Source organism: Ambystoma mexicanum, chromosome 13, assembly GCF_040938575.1.
Source record: "Ambystoma mexicanum isolate Mex_15411 chromosome 13, UKY_AmexF1_1, whole genome shotgun sequence".
Classification (NCBI taxonomy): domain Eukaryota; kingdom Metazoa; phylum Chordata; class Amphibia; order Caudata; family Ambystomatidae; genus Ambystoma; species Ambystoma mexicanum.
In genome coordinates this window covers 206427299-206453156 of record NC_090938.1, presented here as the reverse complement: position 1 = coordinate 206453156, position 25858 = coordinate 206427299, and the positions used below count along the sequence as shown (strand labels likewise).

Sequence of the window (25858 nt, the reverse complement as noted above, 5' to 3'; positions counted from 1 at the left end):
GCAACACTAGGTGTAGCTACCAATGTGCCATTTAACTCACTTTTACAACTCCACTCCTCCGCCCCTATAGAAAAGTGCTGAGATCCACCATACAGGTCCAATAGCGAATTACCTATTGAGTTTAATAGGACGGCACAGAGGAAAGGATTAACATAACATACTATGTGTATTTCTAGAGTGTACCCAGCTCCCCCACACACACACTGAAGTATTTTGGTGCCCTAGACAGAAGGTAACAGATTTTCATTGTTACAAAACTCAGAGGCTCATTCTGTCAATCTTGGATGGATGAAGGGCTGAGTGGACCTGTAGGATTCAAACTAGTGACTATGAGATTACACAACCATGGATCCTACCAGAGAATGCACTAGTCCACTGAGCCACAGACCTGGATCTGGACACCAGTTTCAAAAAGAGGCAGGTATGGAGACAAGACAGGAGAGGAGACATGAAGGGTACGGGAACGCAGGGTGGGAGACCGGCTATCTCAGAAGCATAGGACAACCTGTGCAAACAAAACTACAGCAGTTATTTACCTTTTATTGCCTGTGCTTCTTACGTTCTGCAGAGTAGAATGATGCAATATTGTGTTTAGATCTCTTCCTCGAGATCTGCACTGCCGAGGTGTACTTTTATGGCTTAACCAAGTAAAGTTATTGATGAGGATAAGTTACTTTGCGGTGTGGCTTGTAGATTTGACCTAATTAATGAACAAATATTCTTTGAAAAGCCGTATCTGCAACACATTGTACCAAACCGTCCCTATGGTTGCTACTCAAATAGTCTGCAGTGAAAGGAATGAATCGCCATTTTCAACTGTGGGACACTTTTTCATTGATTCCCGTGCCAGTATTACACCCCGGTGCTTCTCTCTGCTAGTTCTGCCAATCTTCCTTATGCGCAAGATGTGCAGGTCAACTGAAGCCATAGCTTTTGCCCCATAGAAATGCAGTCTGGGAGCAACCACCCTCTGCTGTCTGGGTTGCACCAGTCGGGGAACAGAATGCAGGCAGCTCCCCTGCAACTCAAGACGAAAAGAAGCATCGACCAATCCGGCACTCACAGTGACTAATCAACATTGTCATGTGTGACCCTGCCACGTGTATTGCCTTTTTAAGATGCGTGTTCCTCCCACGTGTATTGCCCTTTTAAGGTGGGCAAGGCCCAAGCTGATAAAAGGAGCCTGTGCAGGCACGTGCATCAGAACGGCTGCAGACTCCAAGTATGGAACTCCTGTTGTCTCGTCTCTCACTTTGAGATCACGGTCCTGCAGGTACCTGCTGGTCTGGGCACAGCCCAGGCACCCACCATCCAGGATGCTGCTGGCATCCAAGTTGCCCCTGGCACCCAAGCTGTGTCCCCACAGCCTTACAGGGTCCCACCCTGCAACACCTGTAAGTCTGGGTGACCCCGGCACACCAACATGGTGCTTGGCCCCCCAGCACCTGTGAATCCGCTGCGTAACCGCCGCCGGCTCCACAATAAACATGAGGGCCAAGCTTTCACCGCCCACGCTGCTATGCTTCTTACCTTTGAGGCCTATCCACAGTGTTTTGGTGTGTGCTTGTTTTTTCAGCTTACTTGCATCGCAGTCAGGTTGTTTTAGGCTTTACTTTACTTTATTCAATTTGTAACGCGCAGCCGTGAACATGCAGCTTGTTGTGAGGATGTATTCAGCTTATTTTTTCCTTAATACCTGCCAATGTTGCATCCACCATCTCCACGAGATAGGCACGCGCTTTAAGGATAAACCGGGTCAAAAGCAAATAATACAGTTACAGACCCTCTCAACCCTGTGTCTTATGCCCCTAACAGCTCTGCTGCTCCTCCAAATCCTGTTGTTTTTTGGAATTATTTTTGCTGGGAGTCCCATAGCCTCATTTTCGTGAGAGCGAATTCTTGATTTGCTGCGGGCTAGTTGCTGTAATCGTGGGTGTGGCTTCCTGTCTTTGTTTCCCCCTTTACTGGGGTTGTCCCAGAGGGGTTAATAGTTTCCATGACAACTGCCAAACTGGTCAGCAGGAGAGGGACACGTTGTGAGAAGCAATAGTGATAAATGTAGAGGTCTTTTATTGGAAGTGGGGGCAGGGGGAGGTCGGAGCCAGGGCGGGGATGGGGGAGGCTTGAGTGGGGGAGATTAACCGCATGGATGGACCTTGCCATGGTACAAACGTGGGTGTAGGGCGATGGAGAGGAGGGGTTAGTGGGTGAAGGGAGGTTTATTGAGGACGGAGATATTGTCAGAAAAGAGTAGCGGTGTGAGGGTCGGGGGTGGGGAGGGGTTGGCTTGGTTGATATGGAATAGGAACACGTTTAGGATTTATTTATTTCATACGTGTTTTCCAAGCATTGGGAAGAGGTAAACTCAGAACTGCCAAATGTGGTATGAGGAGCAAGGCTCCTGTGGGCACGCACCCATTCACCCTGCCCCCACGTTTAGCCACCATCTGTAAATAAAGGTACCTCCCACTTTAACTCCCCTCCCATCCTTTTCTAACCCATCGGCTCCTTTTACTGGGCCTCCCTGCTTGCCACTTCTTCTCTTGTAGTTCTCTTTTGCCAGGTTCGCCTGTTTTCAACCGAAGTCTTTATGAACGATGCACCGTGTAGTCGCCTGTTCGGCAGCGACGCAGCACGTGCTCGACCCGCTGCTCACATCTGTTCCACTCCACGTCTCGTTTTTCTGGTCATATTTTTGACCATTACACAGGATTGTGTGAATACTAATGAGAATAAAAGTACCCCCAAAAGGAAGAGATTCTTCCAAGAACCAGCACTTCTTTTCCTTTGTATATATTGTATTTGCTTTTTTTTCTATGGGGCGAAAGCTATGGCTTCAGTTGACCTGCACGGCTAGGAACACTTGCGCATAAGGAAGATTGGCAGAACTAGCAGAGAGAAGCCCCGGGGTGTAATACTGGCACGGGAATCAATGAAAAAGTGTCCCACAGTTGGAAATGGCGATTCATTCCTTTCACTGCAGACTATTTGAGTAGCAACCATAGGGACGGTTTGGTACAATGTGTTGCAGATACGGCTTTTCAAAGACTATTTGTTCATTAATTAGGTCAAATCTACAAACCACACCGCAAAGTAACTTACCCTCATCAATAACTTTACTTGGTTAAACCATAAAAGTACATCATGGCAAATAAAGCATCACAAATACATTAGTCATTACACATTCTCTGCATGGTAATGTTGAGTTTGAATTTGGAAACCTGGAACGACCTTTCAAAGTACATACGTAACACAAGAAATCACCTATTATTCAGGAAATTACTCAAAACCTGGCTCTTCACGTCATAACTAGAAAGACCGGCCAATGGGGCACACGCACAACTAAATCATCAATGAACTCGGAGAGACCCTGATACACACCGACCAATCAATGGGGATAAGCCAAGGTAAATATCCCACGACATAGTAAACGCCCAAACGGGAGACAGCCGGAATACGACCAAAAACAGTACATATCCCAAGACAAATACAGAAACACTAGGACGAATCATGAAGAGGACCATGACCTTAATTACAACCATCCCCAACAGCCCTAAGGACAAAATATAGAGAGGGAAAGGAAGCACTGCACCACAAACTGCAATCCAGCGGGTGAGAAACAGAATGTTTCATCACTACACACCGTCCACCAATACACAGCAGGAAGCACAACACCCCATCTCACTAAACTACAACTTAACAATAGCCCCAAGGATGTTCACCCCAGGGAAACCAAAAAAACAGTCAGGACAGAAGGAAACAAATGACTAAACACAACAGGCTCACCAAGAGTTCGGCCTGGACTGCCTCTTTTGGGGTAGGACCAAGCCTGATTAGCAGATGGTCTTCCCCTTCTGTAATGGCTGGGTAGGCTAAACGATGGTCTTGATGGTTGCCCAGAGTGATGCCAGAGGTTAATTCTAAACCTTCCAGCCATTACCTCTTTTGTTTTGCTTCCAATATACTTGAACACCATCTACAATAAACTTTATTTCGGCAAAGTTGCCATAAAAGTAAACTCATCATTACATACACATAAATGCAATTTAAAAAAAGAAATATATATATATATATATTTCCGGTAGAAAAAAACAGATTTACCTCATGTATCGGGAAACAAGTATGTTTCAATCAACCTCAATATTGGAATGTGTTAACCTATAACAACGGTTCTGTCTTTTTTGTTTTGTAGGTTGCCTAACCAAAACACTGATTTTCTTTGGCTGATTTAAGGCAGCCTATAAAATTCGAAATAAAATGTCTTCCCACCCTCACCCTCTCTTCCCGTATTTACTCCAAATGGGGGGTTCCACCCACCAAACTCCCCTCTCAAGAACTCCCCTAACAAAAAACTCAGCATTTCTGCAGACTGGTCTCACGCAAAAATCTCACACAACCATCTCTCGCACACAACCCACACGCACTTCACAACACTGTAACAACACATAAACCGCACCAACAGCACACGAGGACTGACATCGACCCAATACTCGCACCAAGGCTCAGCACCCGGTGTATACCGAGGTGAAGCTGCCAACAGAACACCACTCCTCTCACTATCCTACTCCCGCTTCACCTACTAACCCATCCCACCTTCTCATTTGCAGATCCGCCAGAGCGCCTGGGGACCAACCCCGTTATTGACAGTGAGCGGTACAAATACCTTTAACATTTAACAAGACCCCTCCTTCCCCCCAGAGTGCGCACACACAGACAAGAACACCCAACACACACGCGCACATATCAACTTACCCGGCCTCTGTCGGGGCTGCTTCCGGGTGCTGGCGTCCCTGTCAGCCCCTAGGTGAATGTCGCATGGGCTGACAGCTCGATTTAGAAAGATCGCTCTGTGCGGTCAAAGTGCGAACTTTCTAAATTGTTTTTTTTAAAGTTCATTTTTTTAAAACAGTCTCTTGACCTAATACCACTACAACATGGGATATGTACTTCCAGGTATCCCCTGACCCCAAATTAAGTGGCAATTTAAATAAATAAATAGACTAATTTGATAACAGAAATCTGGAATAAAGGTCATTGTTTTTAGGTATCAAACAGTGAATATTGTTAAAATGAGATATTTAAAAGATTATGCTAGTGATAATTATATCTCTAGCATGACAGGCCAACCAGCCAAAAATAGTCAATTCTTATTAAACTGGTTTTAGGATTGTTTTAATATCATCACGTCAATAGTCAATTCTAATTAAACTGGTTTTAGGATTGTTTTGATATCATCATGTCAATAGTCAATTTTAATTAAACTGGTATTAGGATTGTTTTGATATCATCACGTAAATAGTCAATTTTAATTAAACTGGTATTAGGATTGTTTTGATATCATCACGTAAATAGTCAATTCTAATTAAACTGGTTTTAGGATTGTTTTGATATCATCAGGTCATATCACCTTTTGCCTAAGTAACTATGCCCTGAAAATGTAAGGGATCACATCATGAGTGAAGGCCACATTATCAATACGTTTAGAGGCCATTAAAGCTTCCAGGGAACTGTGAATGTTCACCATCATAAAATAAGTTCTTGAATAAAGTTTCCTCAGGTTATTTATGCTGTTTCTCTTGTGCCGGAACAATGTGGGCAAAAGTCTGATCCTGTCGTTCATCAGGCGACAGTATCTACTGCCAACGGTCATACGCCTAGTGTAAATTTGGCGTAAGGCGAACATGCAAGCCTAGGACCAGAATAGTACAGATTTGTTCATAGCCTACAAAGGACTTCCAGTCCCAGTAGTGGTAGGGTCAGGCTATTTTTCATGTCCTGTTCACATGCTCAGCTGTTTATTTCAGACGTTAGAATTTGTTTATAATGTGGGACAATAATAAGTGGATTCTGTCAGTAACTGTCAAGGCCATAGTAAGTTATATATATTTTTTGTACATGCTTGCACCATAGCAAGCTTGTACCAACTTCCTGTCCTAGAACATCCTGTAGGGGGCTCCCTATATTTGACCAGTGCTTCTGATAGGAACCCAATAGTACAAAGGTCTGGTGGCATTCATTTGCCCAATAAACCCAATTGGAACACGATTCCGGTCAGGAATGAACTGCAAGGCCTACTTTTTGGTGAATTCCTACGTGCAACATTGGGTGATTCTGTGTCCGGTTCTACCATCACTCCAGACCCCTGCTATTCCTTGAACTCTTTTAGAGCGCTCTGTGACTTTCGGGCTAGGTTTGTGCCATATAAAACACAACTACAATACAACTGCATGTGTTTTGGGTTATAGAAAAAAGATGAAATGAAGTATTCTGGACTGGCCAATGAGATTGCAAAGCTGGACTCAAACGCTATAATTCTATGGCAAAGTATTTTGAAAACGTTGGTTCTGTTCAACTCAAGGTTAAGCTAGACACACAGTTGGCTAGCAGATATACCAAATATTGGCATAAAATGCTTGAAGCAGCAATGGCATGCCAAATTGAACTCATCCCTGGAGGTCAGTGGTATGACTTCCCAGGTTTTTCGACAAAGCTTTAGTGCATCTGGCATGAACATTAACATAGTACCATGGCAAAATACAACATTCCATACAGTGAATGACAGTTTGGACCAGGAGGATAGCCCAGGGGCAACACGTTTGTCTTGAAGCAAAACAACACAGAGCAACACAGTTTCGAATCCCGTCCATGCTTAGAGACTTGTCACAGGTATAGGCGTGTAATTAAAAGAAATAATAGTTTGCAATCTGAAAATCCCCCGATGATCCAGGAAAAAGGACTCTCAACCATCTTGTATCTGAAAATGTGTATTCCATCAAATAAAAGAGAGAATACACCCCCCTCTGTGTATACATAAGTTTGGAAAAAGTGACACTGCAATTGCTACTATGGCCCTTGTGAAGATGGAAAGGGATAATCGTCTGAAAAGGTCCGAATAGAAGGATGGCAAGAATAGAGGGAAACAGAGATTACAAGACAGTTGCATAAGATCACACTCCTCTGGAGAGGGAAAGGCATGGGATCAACCAAATGCCATAGTCCATTGGTGGAATTTGTCTCTAAGCCTTGTTCTAGGGATTGCCTTTTTTCTACCATTTATGTTTTTTGTTTATTCCTTCATTTAATCAACTTGACTGTGGATGATTTCACTTTCCTCATCGCACTGCGAGGAGCCACTGGCTGGACACCATTCCCTTACTTGCAATTTATTTATTTATTTATTGTAATGTGATACAGTTTAAAAATATTTTTTTAAACTTTACACATTTAACAAATAATCTTGATACAAGATATTAATTACACTTCTTACTTAATAATTAGTATATCAATTGGTCAGATGTCGAATAATCAGTTCAACAAGCTTTCTAGTGTGGTTACATAGTATTTCATGGGTGCACTGGTAAGTAGAAAAGAAGATAAATTAATCAGCAAATCGCCCAATCTAAAAATATATAAAACGAAGAGAGCACATCACAACTTGACCAATCATATCTAAAACCGATCAGTAAGTTCAAAAAGAGGTATAATACCTCCTACTAATCACATCTGCTCATTTGTTTTCCTGCAATGGACCAAATGTTAAAAAGTGCAATATGGAGCTTCGGGTTAAGTGTGTTAATACAATAGTACCAAAACTCATTAGATCCCACATGATCCATATTATGTACATAGATTCCGAGATACTTGGAATAATACTGGGTCATTAGGGGGCACTGAGTTAACACATGTCTTGCGGTTTCAAGATTAGATACAGTACCACATATTCTACAGTTTCTGATAGCGTCTCGAGACACATTGTCCCAAGGTCGATTTGCTAAAGTGGGTAAGCAATTAATACACATCAGTAAAATGAAACATCTCAATGCAGGAGAAGGACAGAGATTAAGGTACGGTTGACTCTTCTTAAAGGTGTAAAGAAGATAAGTCACAAAACTATAGCTTCTTAAAGTAGCCAAGTGCCCATAGTTCTCATGCCAATCCCAGAGCGAGATAGACTTCAGGAGATGATGAAACATCGTTTGATTATCTTGGTCCCAATTAGGGGACCAGCCGCTTGCCTCACTAAGCGTTAACATATCTTTCTCCAGTTTAGAATGCTTACTCCTCATGGCCTCATTTACGCATTTCAAGAGAGCATTAGTGGGGTTGTTCTTAATCTTAATGTATAACTCGGCTCTCTTGCGCATTACTATTGATTTGAGGGATAAAAGCCCCAATTCAAGTCGCAATATTGCCATCGGAATACATTGAGGGAGGCCTAGTATACGTCTCCAGTATTCTAGTATACTTGCAGTTTCTATACTGGTCTCTGAGCATTCCTGGGGACTCTTTCCTGTCATAGCCAGACCAGTACTTCATTAAGTGTCACAGAACTTTTTTGTGAATTAGAGTGTGTTTAGAACCACCATTTTTCTGTAGATGCTAATCAGTTGTGTAATCGCATTGTAATGTATTTATGGCATTTCTTCCTTCAGTCTTATTATGCCCACTTGTTGTCTACTGTGTACTCTCAGCTGCCGTTCTCACTGGATTGTCACCAGAGTTGGGTCATTTTGTGTTTACTTGCGCCTGCTTGGATCATTCTATTTGACTTGGCTTTAAGGCTCTGTTTAAGTGGCCCGATCTCAATGGAACCTGTTTCAAGTGTTTTTGAATCTTTTCTCTCTACCAGGGGCACTTCAGTTTTATTACACTTGCAAAATGTTTTGTGAATAGTTCATATATTGCTGTCTATCCTTTTGGCCGGAATGTCAATGGATGAATGGTTTTAAAAAACAATGAGAAAACCAGACAGACATTTTCTTCCGCATATATTGACCCCCCCCCTCCAAAGTGCAAAAGTATTCATCTGCTAGAATCAAATCTATGTTGAGGCTCTGGTTCTGAAATGGTGTTCCTAAGTGGTTTAATCCACACAATTAGAAAGTGGTAACTTACTTTGTGGTGAGTTTTATTGTGCGGTTTTCTTTTAATGCTGGGGGTCCCCATACCCTCCTCACCCACCAACTGCTTCTTGAACTCTTTGCCAAGCCTCCACATCTGTACCCTTCTACATATATCTATTTATTTTCCTACCGCACTGAAACCTTTCGCACTGCAACTTCACTGGTTATAATTTGTGCGGAAACCACGGGATCCGCTTAAATAGAAACACCTTCACACCTGCTTTACCTCGGCTGAAACGGCTTGATTTTTTTTCTGTGTGGACGTCTCACAGTAAAGTGTTGAACCATTTGCCAAATATACGAAATTTAAATCCCACTAATCTTCTAGTCGGTGCCTCAGAGAAATGTATAGACTTGGTTGAACAGGAAATGCATTGGCTTTATTTATGTATGGTTTGGTGTTTAGGCGCTTATACAGGAAGTACGTACAGTTTGAAAGCACCCACAGGGCATCATGGAGGGGACAAGGGGATGTGAAAACAATTGAAATGCATACAAAATATTGAATACAGTGGGGTGGCGGGGACGAGCCTGCTATGCCTTGCTGGTGTTCAGAGCGTGCAAGTGCTTTTTGGGTATTTATTTGAGCTTCAATAAAAGCAACTCCCCATTGAAATCCACTTCAACACGTCTGTGGAATTTTTTTTGGAAGGTTTGATTAGTTAAGTTTGTTCAGAGAAGAAATCCCACGCCAGTGGCGACAATGGGAAGAAATACGAGCTTGGATGGAATGCTGCAGGGCTATTATGAATGTCTATGCAAATGTTTGTTTGTTTGTTTGTTTTATTATTTATAATGCGCAGATGTACCTAGGGGTATCAAGGCGCAGCATTTACAAGAATATTCGAAGCTTGGTTCCAAATTTAAAGTGTACATGTTAGCAATAAAAGTATATACAGAGCAATATGGGGAGAACAGGCAATATATACAATATAAACACGAGTACAAAGTGGGCGCACGGGTTACACAGTGTGCGGGTAGCAAGAGTGATAGCCTTGGCACCTAGCTATTTTGGTGGTCCCTCGTTTTCAGCCATGAAACTAGCATGGATCGGAATTTCAAATAGGGCATGTCTGCTCTAAGGTTGGGAGGCAAGGAGTTCCACAGTTTGGCTGCTTTTACTGGAAAACTGTTACCTCCTATGGTGGCATAGGAGGTAGGACGAGCAGACGCATCCTCGGCTCTTAAGAGGTTAAAGAAATGTATGTAGCGTGTTTAGTTTGGATGCTATTGTATACTTTTCTCCCTTCACATTTTTTGTAATCTCTACTTGTTCTTTCACAGTATCTCTTCTATGTTCTATTTTATAGGGACATTATTGGACATACAATGCCAAAAGGGTTTTGTTATAATGGCTCTGCCGGTGGCTATGGTGGTTTTGATGATTATAGTGATCAGTGGTCGAAGTGTACGAAAAGAAGTAGTGGAACTATGTTCCCTACCGGTCTGCCCCGCTCCCCACACACCCCATCCCTGTGGCCCTTTCCACACACAATCCAAACCCCCAAACAAACATAGCTGCTATTTATTGGAATGTATAGTGCAGTGCAGTGAAGCGCAAGCTTCAACTTCACCCTACACTTTTATTTTAAAACGAAACCATTCCAGAACGGCTTCTTTTTAAAATAAAAGTATAGGAACGGTGAAACTTACAAATAAAAAGTATGGGAGCACCGCTGCCAACCGTTCCGCCTACTTCGACCTCTGATAGAGGTGGATTTAACAACTTTGGCTATGGAAACGATGCCTTTGATGATAGAATGCGTGATGGTAGAGGTAAGGAGTTTCATTTTTCCTTGTAACCTTGGTGATTAGTGAATGGATTCTGAAAGTGGCACTCTGGGTGAAGTATTGTGTTGCACCATTCTGCCATAGTTTACCTCTGTGGCTCTTGTAAGAATAAGAGGTGGAATTTGTTGGTGGGTGGGGTACAAAACACGTTAACCTTCAGGTTGGCGCTACCTGAAGCTTACTTCTGTTTCAATGGGTTTGGTGGAGACACCCTGTGGAGTGTTAGCTGAATGAATGGAAATGCCATGGTCTGAGGCTGCTGAGCAAGCCACTTGGTCTGGATAGCTGCTGTAGTCGGAAAGGAGCCTAAAAGGGATAGTTTACTGTAGCGACACTTCTTTCCAGTAGGCCTTTGGCCGGCCTGTAGGATTTGTCTGTATTGTAAAGTCGCAAGATCTAATTGCTTTGTGGTGTAGACAATTTTGCTGGTGTGCAAAGCTCTAACTCTAACTTGCGCCCAGTTAACTAAGGGTTTGGTGCGCCCTACAAATCAATAAACAAACAATAAACAAACAAACAAAGCTGCCATCTGCACGCTTAAGGATTCTATTCTTTATGCATTTAGTTTTAGTTTGAACTGTGAATATTAGCTTGCGTCACATCTAGACAGGATTTGAATGTCAGCCAGTGCCACATTTAGATATAATTGTGAATATCATCCAGCATGGCTACGGTACGTATAACCCTGAAGACTATGGTACGTATACCTCACACCACATCTGTGGACACAGGCTGCATGCATGCCAAGCATCCATGCACTGTAGAATGCAGCTATGGCTATGCTTTCCGGTTTAGCAGCACACATAGCCATCCACACTGAAACACCTGATGTACCTCAACGCCTCTGCCACTAGCATACGGCGACTACCAACAAAAGAAATCCAGTATAGCTGGTCACACGTCGACTCTCCCAACAACAGCAATCTAGCGCACACCACCAACAGCGCCCACGCACGTGCCTGACCTCGCTTTGGGCAGCTTAGTCGAGCCTAGCCAGCCACCTAAGTCCTAGACCGGCAAAATGCACACATGCATCTCCTAATCTAAATCCTTTAGAGCCTTCCAGCAAATTGATTACAGTCACTGAGGGCGTGCCAACCTAAAAAGCGCATTGAAACCACCCAAGTGGGGAAAGAGCACTATATAAATAACCAAATATAATACAATAATGGCATGAGATATTGTTGTAGTATACTGTATGTTCCATATTGATTAATATGATTACAATCAGTTCTCTCTAAGGTATGAATTTGTCTTTATTTGGATATCATTTACATTTGTAAGTGGCTTCGCTAAAATAATTTGAAAATGGTTTTAATGGAAAAAGTACATTAAAAAGGTTTTCCTCATCTGCAGATCCAATGGAGTTCAAGCTTGTGACCCCTGTGTCACGAGCACACACAACTTTTAACAGGTCAATGAAACCCTTGATTAGTTGCACAGTCATACAAAATTGAACTCCCCTTAAGGTGCAGCTGATATGGGGTGAAAGTGAGGGATGCAGTGATCTTTGCCACAAAGCACACTTCTACCTGCAGTTCGGCACCGTCATCAATTCATTCATTCATTCACCGGAGTAACCATACCGTTGTCTATCCGGTTAGTGGCCAGTAACGAGACAGTTGATGATTCTTCTGAAGGTTATGCTCCAACAGAGAGAAATATGCAATCGGTCAGGTTTGGTGGATACTCTTTATTCTACACATTCCTGCATGCAGTGTCACGCGCGGTGCATACTTGGCCACACACGGTGCAAGGTGTGTGAATCTTACATTTCTATAGAGCCGCTCTACTTATGTGATTTGTGTTTGCTTATTGTAACGAAAGGTCAATCTTTACCAATAGATTATAGTTTAGCAGTTAGCTGTTCTGTACCACAGAAGGCTACAATAACACAAAAGGTGTAGACAGTGTGAACAAGGGTAACCTCTTTTTTAGCTTTGTACATCACTCATAACTTTTTTGCAGGGGGTTTGTTATCGAGAGTTCAATGTTGGGTTCATTTTGTCTTTTTTTGTACATTTTCAAAATATAAACCTTTTTTTTACTATTGACGGGCTCAATTCAGGAAGATGTTTATCAGTAGTGACTGAACTACTCTTGGGGAGCTCCGATTCGCTTCACAAAGGAATTGCTGGTGGTAACTCTGACTTACTCCTGGCTCACTCTTCACTTTCCATGTCGCTGCTACCACCCAGAACCACTTTGTCAATAAGCCTCAATTTTTACAAGTGTTAACCTTTTAGATTTGTCATGGACAGGCTTTGTCCCCCAAACAATATACACATTTTGGGAGGTAGGTTAAACTGCAGTGGGAAGCCCTTTGCAGACATCTGATGGCCGATGTCCAGTCATTTGAACAAATACAAAGGATCGAATGACAAAAAGTTTGAGTCAAAAGGATCGAAAAACAATTTTTTCAAATGCATTTTTTTATGTTTCGTTTTTAAAAAAATTGAATATAGTTTTAAAAAATGTTTTTTTTAAAGAAAACAGTGGGTTGGGGGGGAACCCCCCCATAAAAAAAGAAAAATGCATTCGACCATTTTTTTGCCTGTCCTTTTGACTCCAAAAAATGGCATTCGATCCTTTGTATTTCGACCCGTTGACCTATAACCCTGATGGCCGGCTTTAGGAGTTCTGGCCAAATGTTGTTGTCCATCATAGTAAACATGATGGTCCTGATTCGTGGAAGTGTTTTATAATGGCACAATCCCATAGGAAAACGTTCCATGAACCAGGCCCTAGAAGCGGAGCATGTCCTGGATCCCCTGACCGTGTTTCTTCAGGCATGTCTCTGCCAGCATGCGTGGCGAATATTTGAAATAATAAAGGAGCTTGTCTATTAATTAAATATTTCATAAGAGATTTGTAGAAAATTTAGAATCTTCAAATATTTATAGAAAAGAGCGATCGGTCCATTAAAATCCGATTTGCTGATCTAGTGAAGAGGGGAAATGTCAGGGTCTCCCCCACACAGCAAAAATGTAAAGTTTGAAAGTACTCTTCAGATACGAATTTGCATAGTAAGCAATACACTGTGCGCAACACTTTCGCATAATTTTTCACTTTTGGAAATTAAATGCTTAGAATTTGTCGATGATTCCCGGGCTGTGAACGCGAACTAGAAATTTACACATCATTCAAAGTAAAACTGGCGAGCAACTTGACATTACAGAATGTCTATGAGACGTGTAATGATCAGTGGTCGAAGAGAGTGTGAATGGTCGGGAACGGTGTTCCACTAGGTTTCTGTTTTTCTGTTTACCATTCCTCTACTTCTTGTGACCATAATCACCATTCTATACAGTGGAATAGCCCATTCATGTCCCTGTGCAAGTGTAAAGCTGTAATAGGAGCCTTAGTTTCTAGTCACTTAGACTATTGCAGTGGCCCGGCTGCAAGACCTTGCCACATGTTGCACTAGGCTTCCGCCTACCGTCTCCCCTGCCAGGACCACAGTTCCACGACCTTTTTCGGTACACTTCTAGCACCGATAATAATATAATGTATGTGAAAGGATGGGTAGAAACTGGCAATATGCACTTCAGTCCTAAAGGTTATAGATGTCAGGCCACAGCAGGTGTTCATACACCCCTCATAATACCAGCTGCACTTTATAAAAGTTCTATTTCTCAATTTTGCTTAACTGGAGTAAATACATTATTTAATGCCTCTGTTAATATTGTAGGAGGTGCACCTGGGGAAATGTTCTGGACGTCCTTTGTTATGTTTGAGCAGTTTAAGACTTTGCCAACCACTGCCGTGGGTGTTTACGGTGCAGGCTCCTTATCTGAGAACATGGTGTATTGTGCCTCTGCCCGAGTAACCAGGCGCTAGTCTGAGTGGAGAAGAAAGTGGAATAGAGCGGCAGAGTGGGGACCGTGAGAAGCAGGACTAGAGTAGCGACCCACAGAGCGTACACATTTGGGAAGATATATAAAGACTAGGGTTTCGCCTTAAAAGAAACCACCAGTGTGCTATATTCACCACCAGCGTGGGTTACTTCCACTGGGAACCCCCTAACAGAAGACCAGATAACCTGAAGTAGTGGAAGCATGCCTGTGCCTGAATTAGTGGAAGCATGCCTGTGCCAGAATTAGTAATAAGTGGAAGCATGCCTGTGCCTGAATTAGTAATAAGTGGAAGCATGCCTGTGCCTGAATTAGTGGAAGCATGCCTGTGCTTGAATTAGTGGAAGCATGCGTGTGCCTGAATTAGTGGAAGCATCCGTGTGCCTGAACTGGTGGACGCATGCGTGTGCCTGAACTGGTGGACGCATGCGTGTGCCTGAACTGGTGGACGCATGCGTGTGCCTGAACTGGTGGACGCATGCGTGTGCCTGAACTAGTGGACGCGTGCCTGTGCCTGAACTAGTGGAAGCGTGCTTGTGCCTGAATTAGTGGAAGCATGCCAGAGATGAATTAGTGGAAGCATGCCTGTGCCTGAATTAGTGGAAGCATGCTTGTGCGTGAATTAGTGGAAGCATGCCAGAGATGAATTAGTGGAAGCATGCGTGTGCCTGAACTGGTGGACGCAGGCGTGTGCCTGAACTGGTGGACGCATGCGTGTGCCTGAACTAGTGGAAGCGTGCTTGTGCCTGAATTAGTGGAAGCATGCCAGAGATAAATTAGTGGAAGCATGCCTGTGCCTGAATTAGTGGAAGCATGCTTGTGCCTGAATTAGTGGATGCATGATTGTGCTGTGGCCCTCGAGGTGTGCTTAGTAAGCCATTGATTTGTGGAAGCATGAATTTTCAAGTAGTCTTTTTATTTTTTTAGCTGCCTGCTGCAAATCCCAGGTCTATGATCTGGAAATACCAAACCAACTGTGGAAAGTGGCACAGCCACGGATATGTGGATAATCATTTTATTGTAAGGACTTGACGCTGGACAGGAATTTCTCTCAGACTGCACTGATAAATGCATTTCTACAGAATTAGTGATCATGCCTATATTTTAATTTCTCAAAACATATCTCGTTGAAGAATTATTTTGGAGTCTTTGGGGTAACCCCTATTAGACTGCTCAATGGTTTAGATCTTCTATACGCAATTTTGATACATTTTAGCCATTGAACGTTCTGTCTCTTCAAATTGAACGATTACTTTCATCCTCTTGGGATTTCTTCCATCTGTAAATACACATAGAGGTCGCATAAGGTACAGATGAGTCTACTTCTTAGTTTCTATACATCCAGAATATCTTTCGAAGTCTCCAGGTTTACCTACTGTTATTTTAGCAATAAGGGTGTTTTTATAGATTTTAGGGTTTAAAGGGGTGTGGTCTTCTAAATGTCACTTCTTTCTGCTTTTTTAAAAACACTTTTGCATTTGTTGTCCAAATAGGAGACCACTGCGAGCTGAATGCCCGTTCGGGCCGGTGCACACCTGGTGTCTGCAAGAACGGGGGCAGCTGTGTCAATCTGCTAGTTGGGGGCTTCCGGTGTGACTGCTTGTCGGGGGACTATGAGAAGCCCTATTGCCAGATGACGACGCGCAGCTTCCCGGCACAGTCCTTCGTCACTTTCAAGGGGCTGCGGCAGCGCTTCCGGTTCACTGTCTCGCTCATGTGAGTATGTGCATTTATTTGACGAACAGGCATGTCCATTTCGATCAGAATTGACTTGCAATGAAACATATACACATGGTGGAGGCATGCCCGCGAAGGGAGTCCGAAGAACGGCAGATAATAAAGATGTGAGCAAGTGCTGTGCCAGTCTTGAAGGTGTAAAAAAGTGGGATATCTGGCATAAATAAATAAATAAATAAGAACGCAGGTGACTTACAAACATAATATTAACCTAAAGGGGAGTACTGTTTAAATATACAATATTGAGAATCACTAGCAGGGACGTAATTAAGGGACGCCAGGGGTCGCAACTGCGATCCCCTGACTGAGGCAGTGGTGGGGTTAGAAGGGGAGCATGGGGGAAAGGACAGAGGATCTCCCTCTTCAGAAAGTAAGTGCAGTGTAAGCCGAGCTTTGAAGAGATCCACGCTTGGGCTGGCTTTGATTGTTATGGGCAGTGGGTTCCGGTGGAGCGGGGCAAGTAGGGAGAACGAGCAAGAGGAGGCACAGGGAGGGTATGGGACGGTGAGGTTGAGTGTGGCGGAGCGTCGGAGGGAACGCCATGGTACGTAAACTGAGCTACAGTCAGACGGGCACTGCGGAGCAAGAGCATTGATATCCTCGGAGACTAGGAGAAGGAATTTGTACAGAGAGTGGTTGTGCATGAAGAGGCAGCCAGCATGCGGTCTGTATGTAGAAGTGAAGGAGGATCTGGGTGGGTTGTGCAGAGTGTGGATAGCAAAGTTAAGGACTTCTCTAGAGGCAGGAATGAGTAGATGGGAAGGCCAGGGAGTAGGCTTGAGCAGAGTCTGGTTTGCAGAGCATGAGGGTGGAGATTAGAGTTTTTTTGTTGTTGAATGCACGGTAAGAAAAGGGTGCATTTTCTGAATGTTGAAGAGGTTGATTCGAGCAGCACAGGTGGTGTTAGTGATGAACGGGTGCAGTCAGAGGTCGCTATTAAAGAGGACCTGAAGATTGCGATCCTTGGGTGAGGGAGCAAGGAGGTCAGGTGGGAAGGACATGAGTGAGGGAGGGGGGGGGCGGTTGGGATGGCATCCCATAACATGGCTACTCCAAGGCACTACTTGAACAAAGATTACGAGGCTGCTGCGAATTAGAGTGGTTGAAGTGGACATAGCGGTGCTCCTCTACTTTTTTAAAACGTTTTACTTGTCCTATACTTTTATTTTAAAAATAAACAGTTCCGGAATTGTTTCGTTTTAAAATAAAAGTGTAGGAAGAAGTTTAAACGTGCACTTCAGTCCAGTGCACTGAATGCTCCCATAAACAGCAGGCATATTTGTTTACGGGGTTGCATTGTGCGTGGCGATGGGGTTTGTGGGGAGCAGCGACAGGCCAGCCCGGAACATAGTTCCACTACTTCTTTTCGTACACTTAGACCCCTGACAGGCTTTAGGATTACATCATGTGAAAGGATGAAAAGTTGAGCTGTGTGTGTGCTAGGATGCAAGCTTACTGTTGCATGCGCTTGCACCCACTGGACTATCCCGCTGTACATGATTAAAGGTCAGGGACATATTGAAAAGTTAACTGAGATCCTGTTAAATGCTGATGTAGAATTCATCCAATGAGTGCGCTGCAGAATGAAAAAAAAGCACATGTTCTACAAGGTCTCATTTTCTCGCTCTCCACACTGCCGCAATCTACCCCCCCTCTTTCAGACCCACCAAAGCGCCTGCAGACCATGAAAACGCCTGCGGAATAAATCCCAGTGAAATAACGGAACATAATTAACTAAAGAAAAACATCTATTGACTTTGGCAGATTCTCTGGGTCTCCCTGCGTGTCTATATTCATGCTTGAAAGTGGAGTTTGTTTTACTGTATACAATTAATGTAATGCTAGACAATGTCCTGCACACGCAGGTGGGTAACTCTGGATAGGGCCTAATTTTTTTTGGTGAACTTTCTTTGTTAGTAAATGCTCATAAATCATATAGCAGATGTCATTTGCTCGTATAAAATCTTTGTAGTTCCCATTAAAAATAAGACTCAGTGTGGTCTCTGGAGCGTGGGCGGTTTTGCATATGCATAGCATTACAAAAATGGAACCAAAAACAGTTAAACAATAACTGTTGCAAGGATGGTTCTGTCAATAGCATAGGCCTCATTTTAACAAGAAAAAAGCTCCATTGCAGAGGGAAAGGCCTACGTTTGCACTTTCGTGAGAAATGGTTTCCTGTTGCAACTGTCGCCACTCACTAAGGGGTGCAAAATAAATGAATGTTAAAACAAGTGACATCACCTTAACATTTTTTTACACCTCGTAAATAAATGGTGCAAATGCCGCCTGCGACTTACGCATTTACAAGGCGTTGCAATGCAGTCAGCAGGCGGATTGCATCGGAATCCATTGGTTTTACATGAAAATGTCATGTAGAAGTGAAGCATCCGCTTTTGATAGGGGAAAAGCCAGGCAGACAGAGTTGGTCTGTTTTATGCCTGTAACAATGTTTTAAATCCAGCGGAGGGCAAAACCTGGTTGTAAACGCTTTTTGACAGATTTTACACCAGTTCTTGCACTCCGCGGGTTTTAAACTGTGCTGCTCATTGCGCTGCAGTGTTTTTTTTAGAGGGTAGTATTAAGGATTTCGAATGGATTGTGTCCTCCAATGTATTTCACATCTTTGACATGTAATGTCCACAGCTGTGCTGCTTCAGAAATTTTTCGGCAGAGGGCGTCCTGCGTCGATGGTGTCGGGTCGATGTCCCTCGATGGCTTCCGTTGAGGGTGACGTCATCAGATGTTATAAGTAGGACGCATGGCGCCCGTAGAGTCAGCTCCATTTTTTCCACACACGTGTTTGCTTCGAGAACTTGGCGCGCCTTGTGTCATCTACTTTGATAATGTCTTCTTCTACCCCACCTACCCCGCGGTCTGGCTTTAAAAAGTGCAGGGACTGTAAGTCCAAGATGTCCATCACGGACCTGCACCATATCTGCTTGTGGTGTCTGGGCGAGAGCCACGACACGGACGACCGCTCGAAGTGCCAGTCGTTGACTGCCAAGGCCTTGCGGGAGCGTAAGGGGAAGTTGCAAGTAGGTCGGTATCCAATTCCCGTAAATCTAAAAAGACTACTGGCCTTTCCACCAACGACTCAAGGTGTGACTCTCCCAGTCAGAGGGAGTCCAGGGGATCTCGGTCCCGGAGTGGTTCTCGCCACTCGTCCTCCTCGTCGAGGCACTCCTGGAAGCAGCATCACCAGCCGCCTTCCCCGTCGGATGATGGCTCCGTGAGGAAAGTGGCTTGCCCCACCTATACCCCTACCCCGGAGGAGTGGGAGGCATTCATGGAGAAAATGCTGGAGATTTATGAATCTCAGGGCACTGTTCCGTCTGCTCCCGATTGTTGAATTTGCCGGTGGAGGCCCCTAGGGCTGTGAAACCTCTGAGAAGGCTCTGTCTAAGACTGTGAGGCCTATTCTAGACTCCAGGTCTGCTCCTGTACCCAGGAAGGAGTTCTTTCATTCTCTACAGAAGATCTACGAGCATGAGGATAGGTCTGATTTGGAGTTGGAGCCTTTTGGTGCTCCTGGTGACACTCCTGAAGCTCCTGACATGGTCTTTTCTGAGGGCAGTCAGTTGGAAGATCTGCGTTCATCTTTACATGATGGCAGTCGCCTGGACACATCTCCTGAGATGAGTTTGGCAGGCCAGAGCCTGGGGCTCATGCTGAATCCTCCTATAGGAGGTTGATATCAAGAGTTATGGAGTAACTGGGGTGGTCCGGCCCTCCAGTAGAATTCGATCAGGATGACCTCAGTGACATTTTAGATCAGGGTCCGTCCACTGACCCAGTGTTGCCTTTTCACTTGATGTTACAGAAAAGGGTGGCTGCTGCTTGGAACACCCCGGAGTCTCTTCCGGCGGTCAACAAGTCGTTGACTAAGAAATACCGCCCATCCAGTAGCGACCCCCCGCTACCTATCTACACACCCCACTCCTGAGAGTTTGGTGGTTCAGGCGGCCACAGCCACAGCCACCTCGAGGCAGGCGGCGTACCCTACCATCCCTCCTGATAGGAACGACAAGCGCTTCAATGGATGGGCACGCAAGGTATTTTCGGCTGGGAGTATGGCCCTTAAATTGGCCAACTCCACCTGTGCCTTGGCCAAATTTTCGCACACTCTGTGGAATTGTCTCTCTCTGGCGGCTGAGAATATTCCTGAAGGGGAAGAAAGGGATGGGTTCCTTGCTATTGTGTAGGATGGCAAGGATACCATGTGTAAATCCCTTCAGTCTGGGTTGGACACGGCTGATAGTGTCAGCCTGTCCATGGCTGCGAGCACCGTGATACACAGGTATGCGTGGTTGCGGAAGTCAGGGTTTGCACCGGGTGTGCAGGCCCGTCTTCTCAACATGCCATTTGACGGTTCTCATTTGTTTGGCAGCAAGGCTGACGAGAGCCTTGATAGGTTGCAGACCTCCAAAGCAGCTGCTAAATCTTTGGGCGCAGCTGTGCGTCAACCTCTGCCTTTTTGTCCTAGGGGACAGCAGTGGAGGAGTTCCTTTCATTACGACAACTCTTTTGGTAGAGCGAGACGAGCGCCCAGTCGAAGGGGCCACCATAAGGGTCCTTGTGGTGGACGGGGACGGGGTGCCAAATTCGCTCAAGTAGCTGCCTCTTTTCCTTCAGGCGCTGCCACAGCAGCTCCGAAACAGCTATGAGGCCAGGTCTCATTGTTTGCCGGTTGGGGGCAGACTGTCTCATCATCTCGAAGAATGGCGAGCCATTACTTCAGATGCGTGGGTTCTGGAAACAATAGCCCACGGCTACTGCCTACCTTTCCTAAATCGGCCTCACAACAATCCACCAGGGAAACTCTCTTTGAAGTGTGCAAGAAATCTTGACCCTGCTGGAGAAAGGTGCTATAGAACTATTGGTCAGTTTCGGGTCCTGCCATTCGAGTTGACCTCCGCCCGATGGTCTTCACCAAGCTCATTGTGGTAGTGGCAATGTATCTCAGGAGAGGGGGGGTTCACGTCTACCCCTACCTGGATGACTGGCTGATCTAAGCGCGTTCTCCTGAACAGGCCTTGGATCATCTCAGCCTCACCTGCCACTCCCGTTACATGCTGGGCTGCTCCCTCAATTTCAAGAGGTTGCATATGACACCTTCCCAACAGCTCCAGTACATCGGGGCTGTGTTGGACACGTCCTTGGGGAAGTGCTCGCAACCCAAGGTGAGGGCTCATCACATTGTCCAGATTGTCAACAAATTTCAACATGCCTGGAGTCCCCCGGCTTTCAAATTCTTATGGTTGCTCAGCCTCATGGCATCCTGCATTTTTCTGGTGCCAGAGGCCAGACTGCGGATGAAATCCCTTCAATGGGCTCTCAAGATGCAGTGGTCGCAATTCTCAGGCAAGATGTCGGATCTCCTTCAGATTCCACTCACGGTCTCACGGGATCTTCTGTGGTGGGCCAGCGAAGGGAATCTGATGAAGGCAGAGTCTTTTTGGCAACCGTGGCCGGAGGTGACGGTAGTGACGGATGCTTCCCTCACAGGATGGGGTGCTCACTCCAACGAGCAGACCACCAGTGGTTGTCGGTCTCCGTCGGAGTCCAAACTTCACATAAATCTTTTGGAGCTGAGGGCCATCCGGCTAGCCCTGAAGGCTTTTTTGCCGTTTGTGCATGGGAAGAGTGTCCTGATCATGACGGACAACACAGTGGCCATGCATTACCTCAACAAAAAGGGAGGTGTAGGGTCGCTCCCGCTGTGTAGAGAGACGATGCAGCTCTGGTTCTGGGTGATACATCAAGGAATCTCGCTCTCAGCAGTTCATCTGGCCGGAGAGGAGAATGCGGCGGCAGATGCTCTGAGCAGGCAGAGCGCAGCCTCCCACAAGTGGGAGTTAGCTCAGGGAGTCCTTCAGGAGATCTTCACCCTTTGGGGAACCCCACAAGTGGATCTTTTAGTGATCAGTGCCAACCGGAAGTGCGAGACATATTGCTCAAGGGAATGTCCTCTGAGAGGAGCTTTAGGGGACGCGTACGTTGTGGATTGGGCATTCCCACTTCGTGTTCCCTCCGGTCCCCATCATTCCTCAATTTCTAACGAGGTAGCAGAGGTTTGGGTCCCACATGATCCTAATTGCTCCGGATTGCGCCAGGAGAGGGTGGTACCCGGACCTTCTAGAAATGTCCATCTGTCCTCCACGCCGTCTTCCCCACAGAGAGGATCTTCTCTCTCTATCGCGCGCGAGGGTGAGCCAGAGCCGGAGCTGATAAGGGGTCGGGTTCTCCATCCAGAGGTCAAGACTCTCAACCTTCACGCATGGTTTCTGAAAGGTTTGAGATATAAGGATTTGGGAACTCCCGGACAACATGATGGAGGTGTTGCTTTCAAACAGGCGTCCGACAACCAAATCCCTGTACCTTTGCCGTTGGTGTAAGTTTTGTGACTGGTGCAGAGGACACAATGTCGATCCTTTTCAATGTTCCATTCCGATGGTTCTTTCTTTCTTTCTTGCTTTCTTTGGCCCACAAGGGTCTTCAAGTGGGTACTATTAAAGGTTACCTGGCTGGGCTGTCTATTTTCAAGCGCTCGTCTGAAGAATGTTCTTATTTTAAGATTCCCTTGATTGCCCAGTTTCTAAAAGGGCTCACATGTGTTCCCGACTCCCCTTTTCAGGAGCCAGTTTGGGATCTGAATCTAGTCTTGAAATTCTTGATGAGTGATCTGTTTGAACTTTTGCACTCTTGTCCTTTGAGACTGTTGACCTTCAAGACAGTTTTCTTGATTGCAGTTACATCTGGTAGCAGAGTGAGCGAGTTTCAGGCACTTTCATCTAAGCCGCCCTTTGCTGTGTTCCACAGGGATAGGGTTGTACTGAGGGTACGTCCTTCTTTCCTACCTAAGGTAGTGTCCGAGTTTCATTTGAGCAGGAGGTGGAACTTCCTGCTTTCTATCCTCCTCCTCATCCTGGTAAGGAAGAGGAGCGACTCCATAGGTTGGAATCTAGGAGAGCTCTCAGCTTTTATATTTCTAGAATGTCCAGGGTCAGAGTGGACGACCTACTTTTTCTGGGGTACACTGGGCACCTATTGGGCAAGGCTGTTACCAAACAGCCCTTGTGCAGGTGGATTATCCTCACCATTACTCAATGTTACAGGTTGGCGGGCAAGGACCCTCCTGAAGGGTTGAGAGCTCACTCCACTAGGGGCGTGGCTACTTCCACAGCCCTGCAACGGGGAGTTCCTGTTAAGAACATTTGTGATGCTGCAACGTGCTCCTCCATCCTCACCTTTGTCAAGCATTACTCCCTGGATACTTTCCATGGTCAAGATATGGCCTTTAGTAAAGCAGTGCTTTATTCTTTCTTCTGATTGGGTATATCTAAATTCTTCTCCCTGCTCCATTCACGGATACTGCTTTGGGAGTCTGTCAAAGATGTGGAATACGTTGGAGGACACAATCCATTCGAAGAACAAGTTACTTATCAACTGATAAAGTTCTTTCGACTGGATGTTCCTCCAACGTATTCCTCCTCGGCCTGCCCCTTTGAAGAATTTCCTATGCTATTGCAGCTTGCGGTCCCACAAGGCTATGGTAGCCAAGGAGGCTTGGTGTGCGGTTATGGCACACGTTGTGAAGGGAAAAAACATGAACTGAGGCTACGGCGCCATGCGTCCTACTTATAACATCCGATGACATCACCCTCGACGGAGGCCTTCGAGGGACATCGACCCGCCATCGACGCAGGACACCCTCTGCCGAAAAATGTGTAAAGCAGCACAGATGTGGACATTACATGTCAAAGATGTGGAATACGTTGGAGGAACATCCAGTCGAAAAAACGTTACCAGTTGGTAAGTAACTTGTTCTTCGTGTGTTTTCTTATTTCCTTTCCTCTGCATCGGCCTCCTTGCCTGGTGAGAGGGGCCTGCATGGAGTGTGGAAATTGCAATTATTAAACACCGTGGGTGGCAGGCTGGTGGCGCCTCCAAACAGACCGGTATACCTGGAGCGGGCTGTAACGTGCCAGGCGTGGGTCTGACTTTCTCCAAGTTAAACAGGCCTTTCGGGTCCTTTCGCCTGCCGCGAAATCCCCTAATTTCCCTATTGGCCTTCCCACCTTTTGGCGAACAGGAGGGGGGTTTTACTCTCCAGCTGCTCATTACCGCCTCCTTGGGTGATGTGTTAAGTTTGGCCAGCCTGTCATTTCTCCTCGCTTGACCGCCATGCAGTATCTCTGGCCCACGGGGCTTGAGTGACGGGATCTCGGACCTTGAAGTCACAGACTGGTTACGCAGCAGGTGCATTAACCCTGCGAGTTGTTGCCCGCTAGAAAAGCCCGCACCTGGGGCGTTCCACCCTCCCCACGCAGTTTATGGCTGTCGGATATGTTCCCTCCCAACCCCCCTCCCCCCCCCCTTGTTTCCTGGTGCTCAGTCCCCAGCCTCCCTTGTGCGCTCACGCTCATCCCCGCTTCGTCAAAGATGGCATGTCTGTAACGAACAGGACAGCAGCACCGCGTAGGATCTCAGTTAAAGATGGGTAATGCGAATTGGCACCCTTTTAAACTCAGATTTGTTTTCTTCAGATGGTAGCTGAAAGCAGTCTCTGCGAGGGAGGGAGGGCGGGGGGGGGGGCGGTGACGGTGGTGGCGGCTGTAAATGTTTTGTTATCCTAGTAATGGATTTGCTGAGAAGCAATTGTGAGCAGAGCTGAGTTTATTGGCGGGCTGGGCAGGAGGTCACTGGCCTCTGCCACCTCCCTGGGTTGATAGCAATTACCTTAATGGCACTCGGCCAGCTCCCCCCACGCCCCTAGGCACTTCTTGGAGGGGGAAACCCTTCCCAGTGTGCGCCTCCGCCCCCTGGTGTTGACTCCCTGCCTAGAGTCACTAGTCCTGCTATTTCCCAGCTCCGAAATCCATCGGCGACCACAAACGTTCGACGATATTTTAGTCTGCGGTGCTTTACTCCCCACTTCTACCCGTCTGTTTGGAATCAGACATGGGGCAGGGGCTTTGCATGTCTGAGAGCTAGTGTTTCTCAGAGCAATGCCTGGGGGTCTCGGGACTAGAGAGCGAGGTGGAGTAAAGGGGGGAGGCCGGCTGCGGATCCAGGCGGGGGTACATGCCCACAGCTGTGCGCTGGTGCCCTGCTTGGAGGGGGCTTAGGCCCTGGTGAAAGAGCATGCACGGAGCTGTGTGTGGGATCCCTGCTGAAATAGGGGAAGGGGCTGCAGTTAGGATTGGGGTGCATTGTCTGAGCTGCTGTGATTCTTGTGCTGCAACAGGCCTCACGGTTAGGATTGGGGTGCATTGTCGGAGCTGCTGTGAGTCCACTGCTGCAACAGGCCTCACGGTTAGGATTGGGGTGCATTGTCGGAGCTGTTGTGGGTCCACTGCTGAAACAGGCCTCAAGGTTAGAATTGGGGTGCATTGTCAGAGCTGCTGTGAGTCTTGTGCTGCAACAGGCCTCACGGTTAGGATTGGGGTGCATTGTCAGAGCGGTTGTGGGTCCATGCTGCAACAGGCCTCACGGTTAGGATTGGGGTGCATTGTCGGAGCTGTTGTGGGTCCACTGCTGAAACAGGCCTCACGGTTAGGATTGGGGTGC

General features: G+C 45.9%; 1 protein-coding gene across 2 annotated transcripts in view; it reads left to right on the top strand.

Annotated features, from left to right (window-relative positions):
* Nucleotides 1-25858, top strand: part of CELSR2 (cadherin EGF LAG seven-pass G-type receptor 2) — a 449058-nt gene that overhangs the window by 206394 nt on the left and 216806 nt on the right. For both annotated transcript variants that reach the window (XM_069633658.1, XM_069633657.1), the window contains exon 3: nucleotides 16042-16264. In XM_069633658.1, the coding sequence (XP_069489759.1) occupies nucleotides 16042-16264 (223 nt within the window). The remainder of the gene's footprint in view (nucleotides 1-16041; nucleotides 16265-25858) is intronic.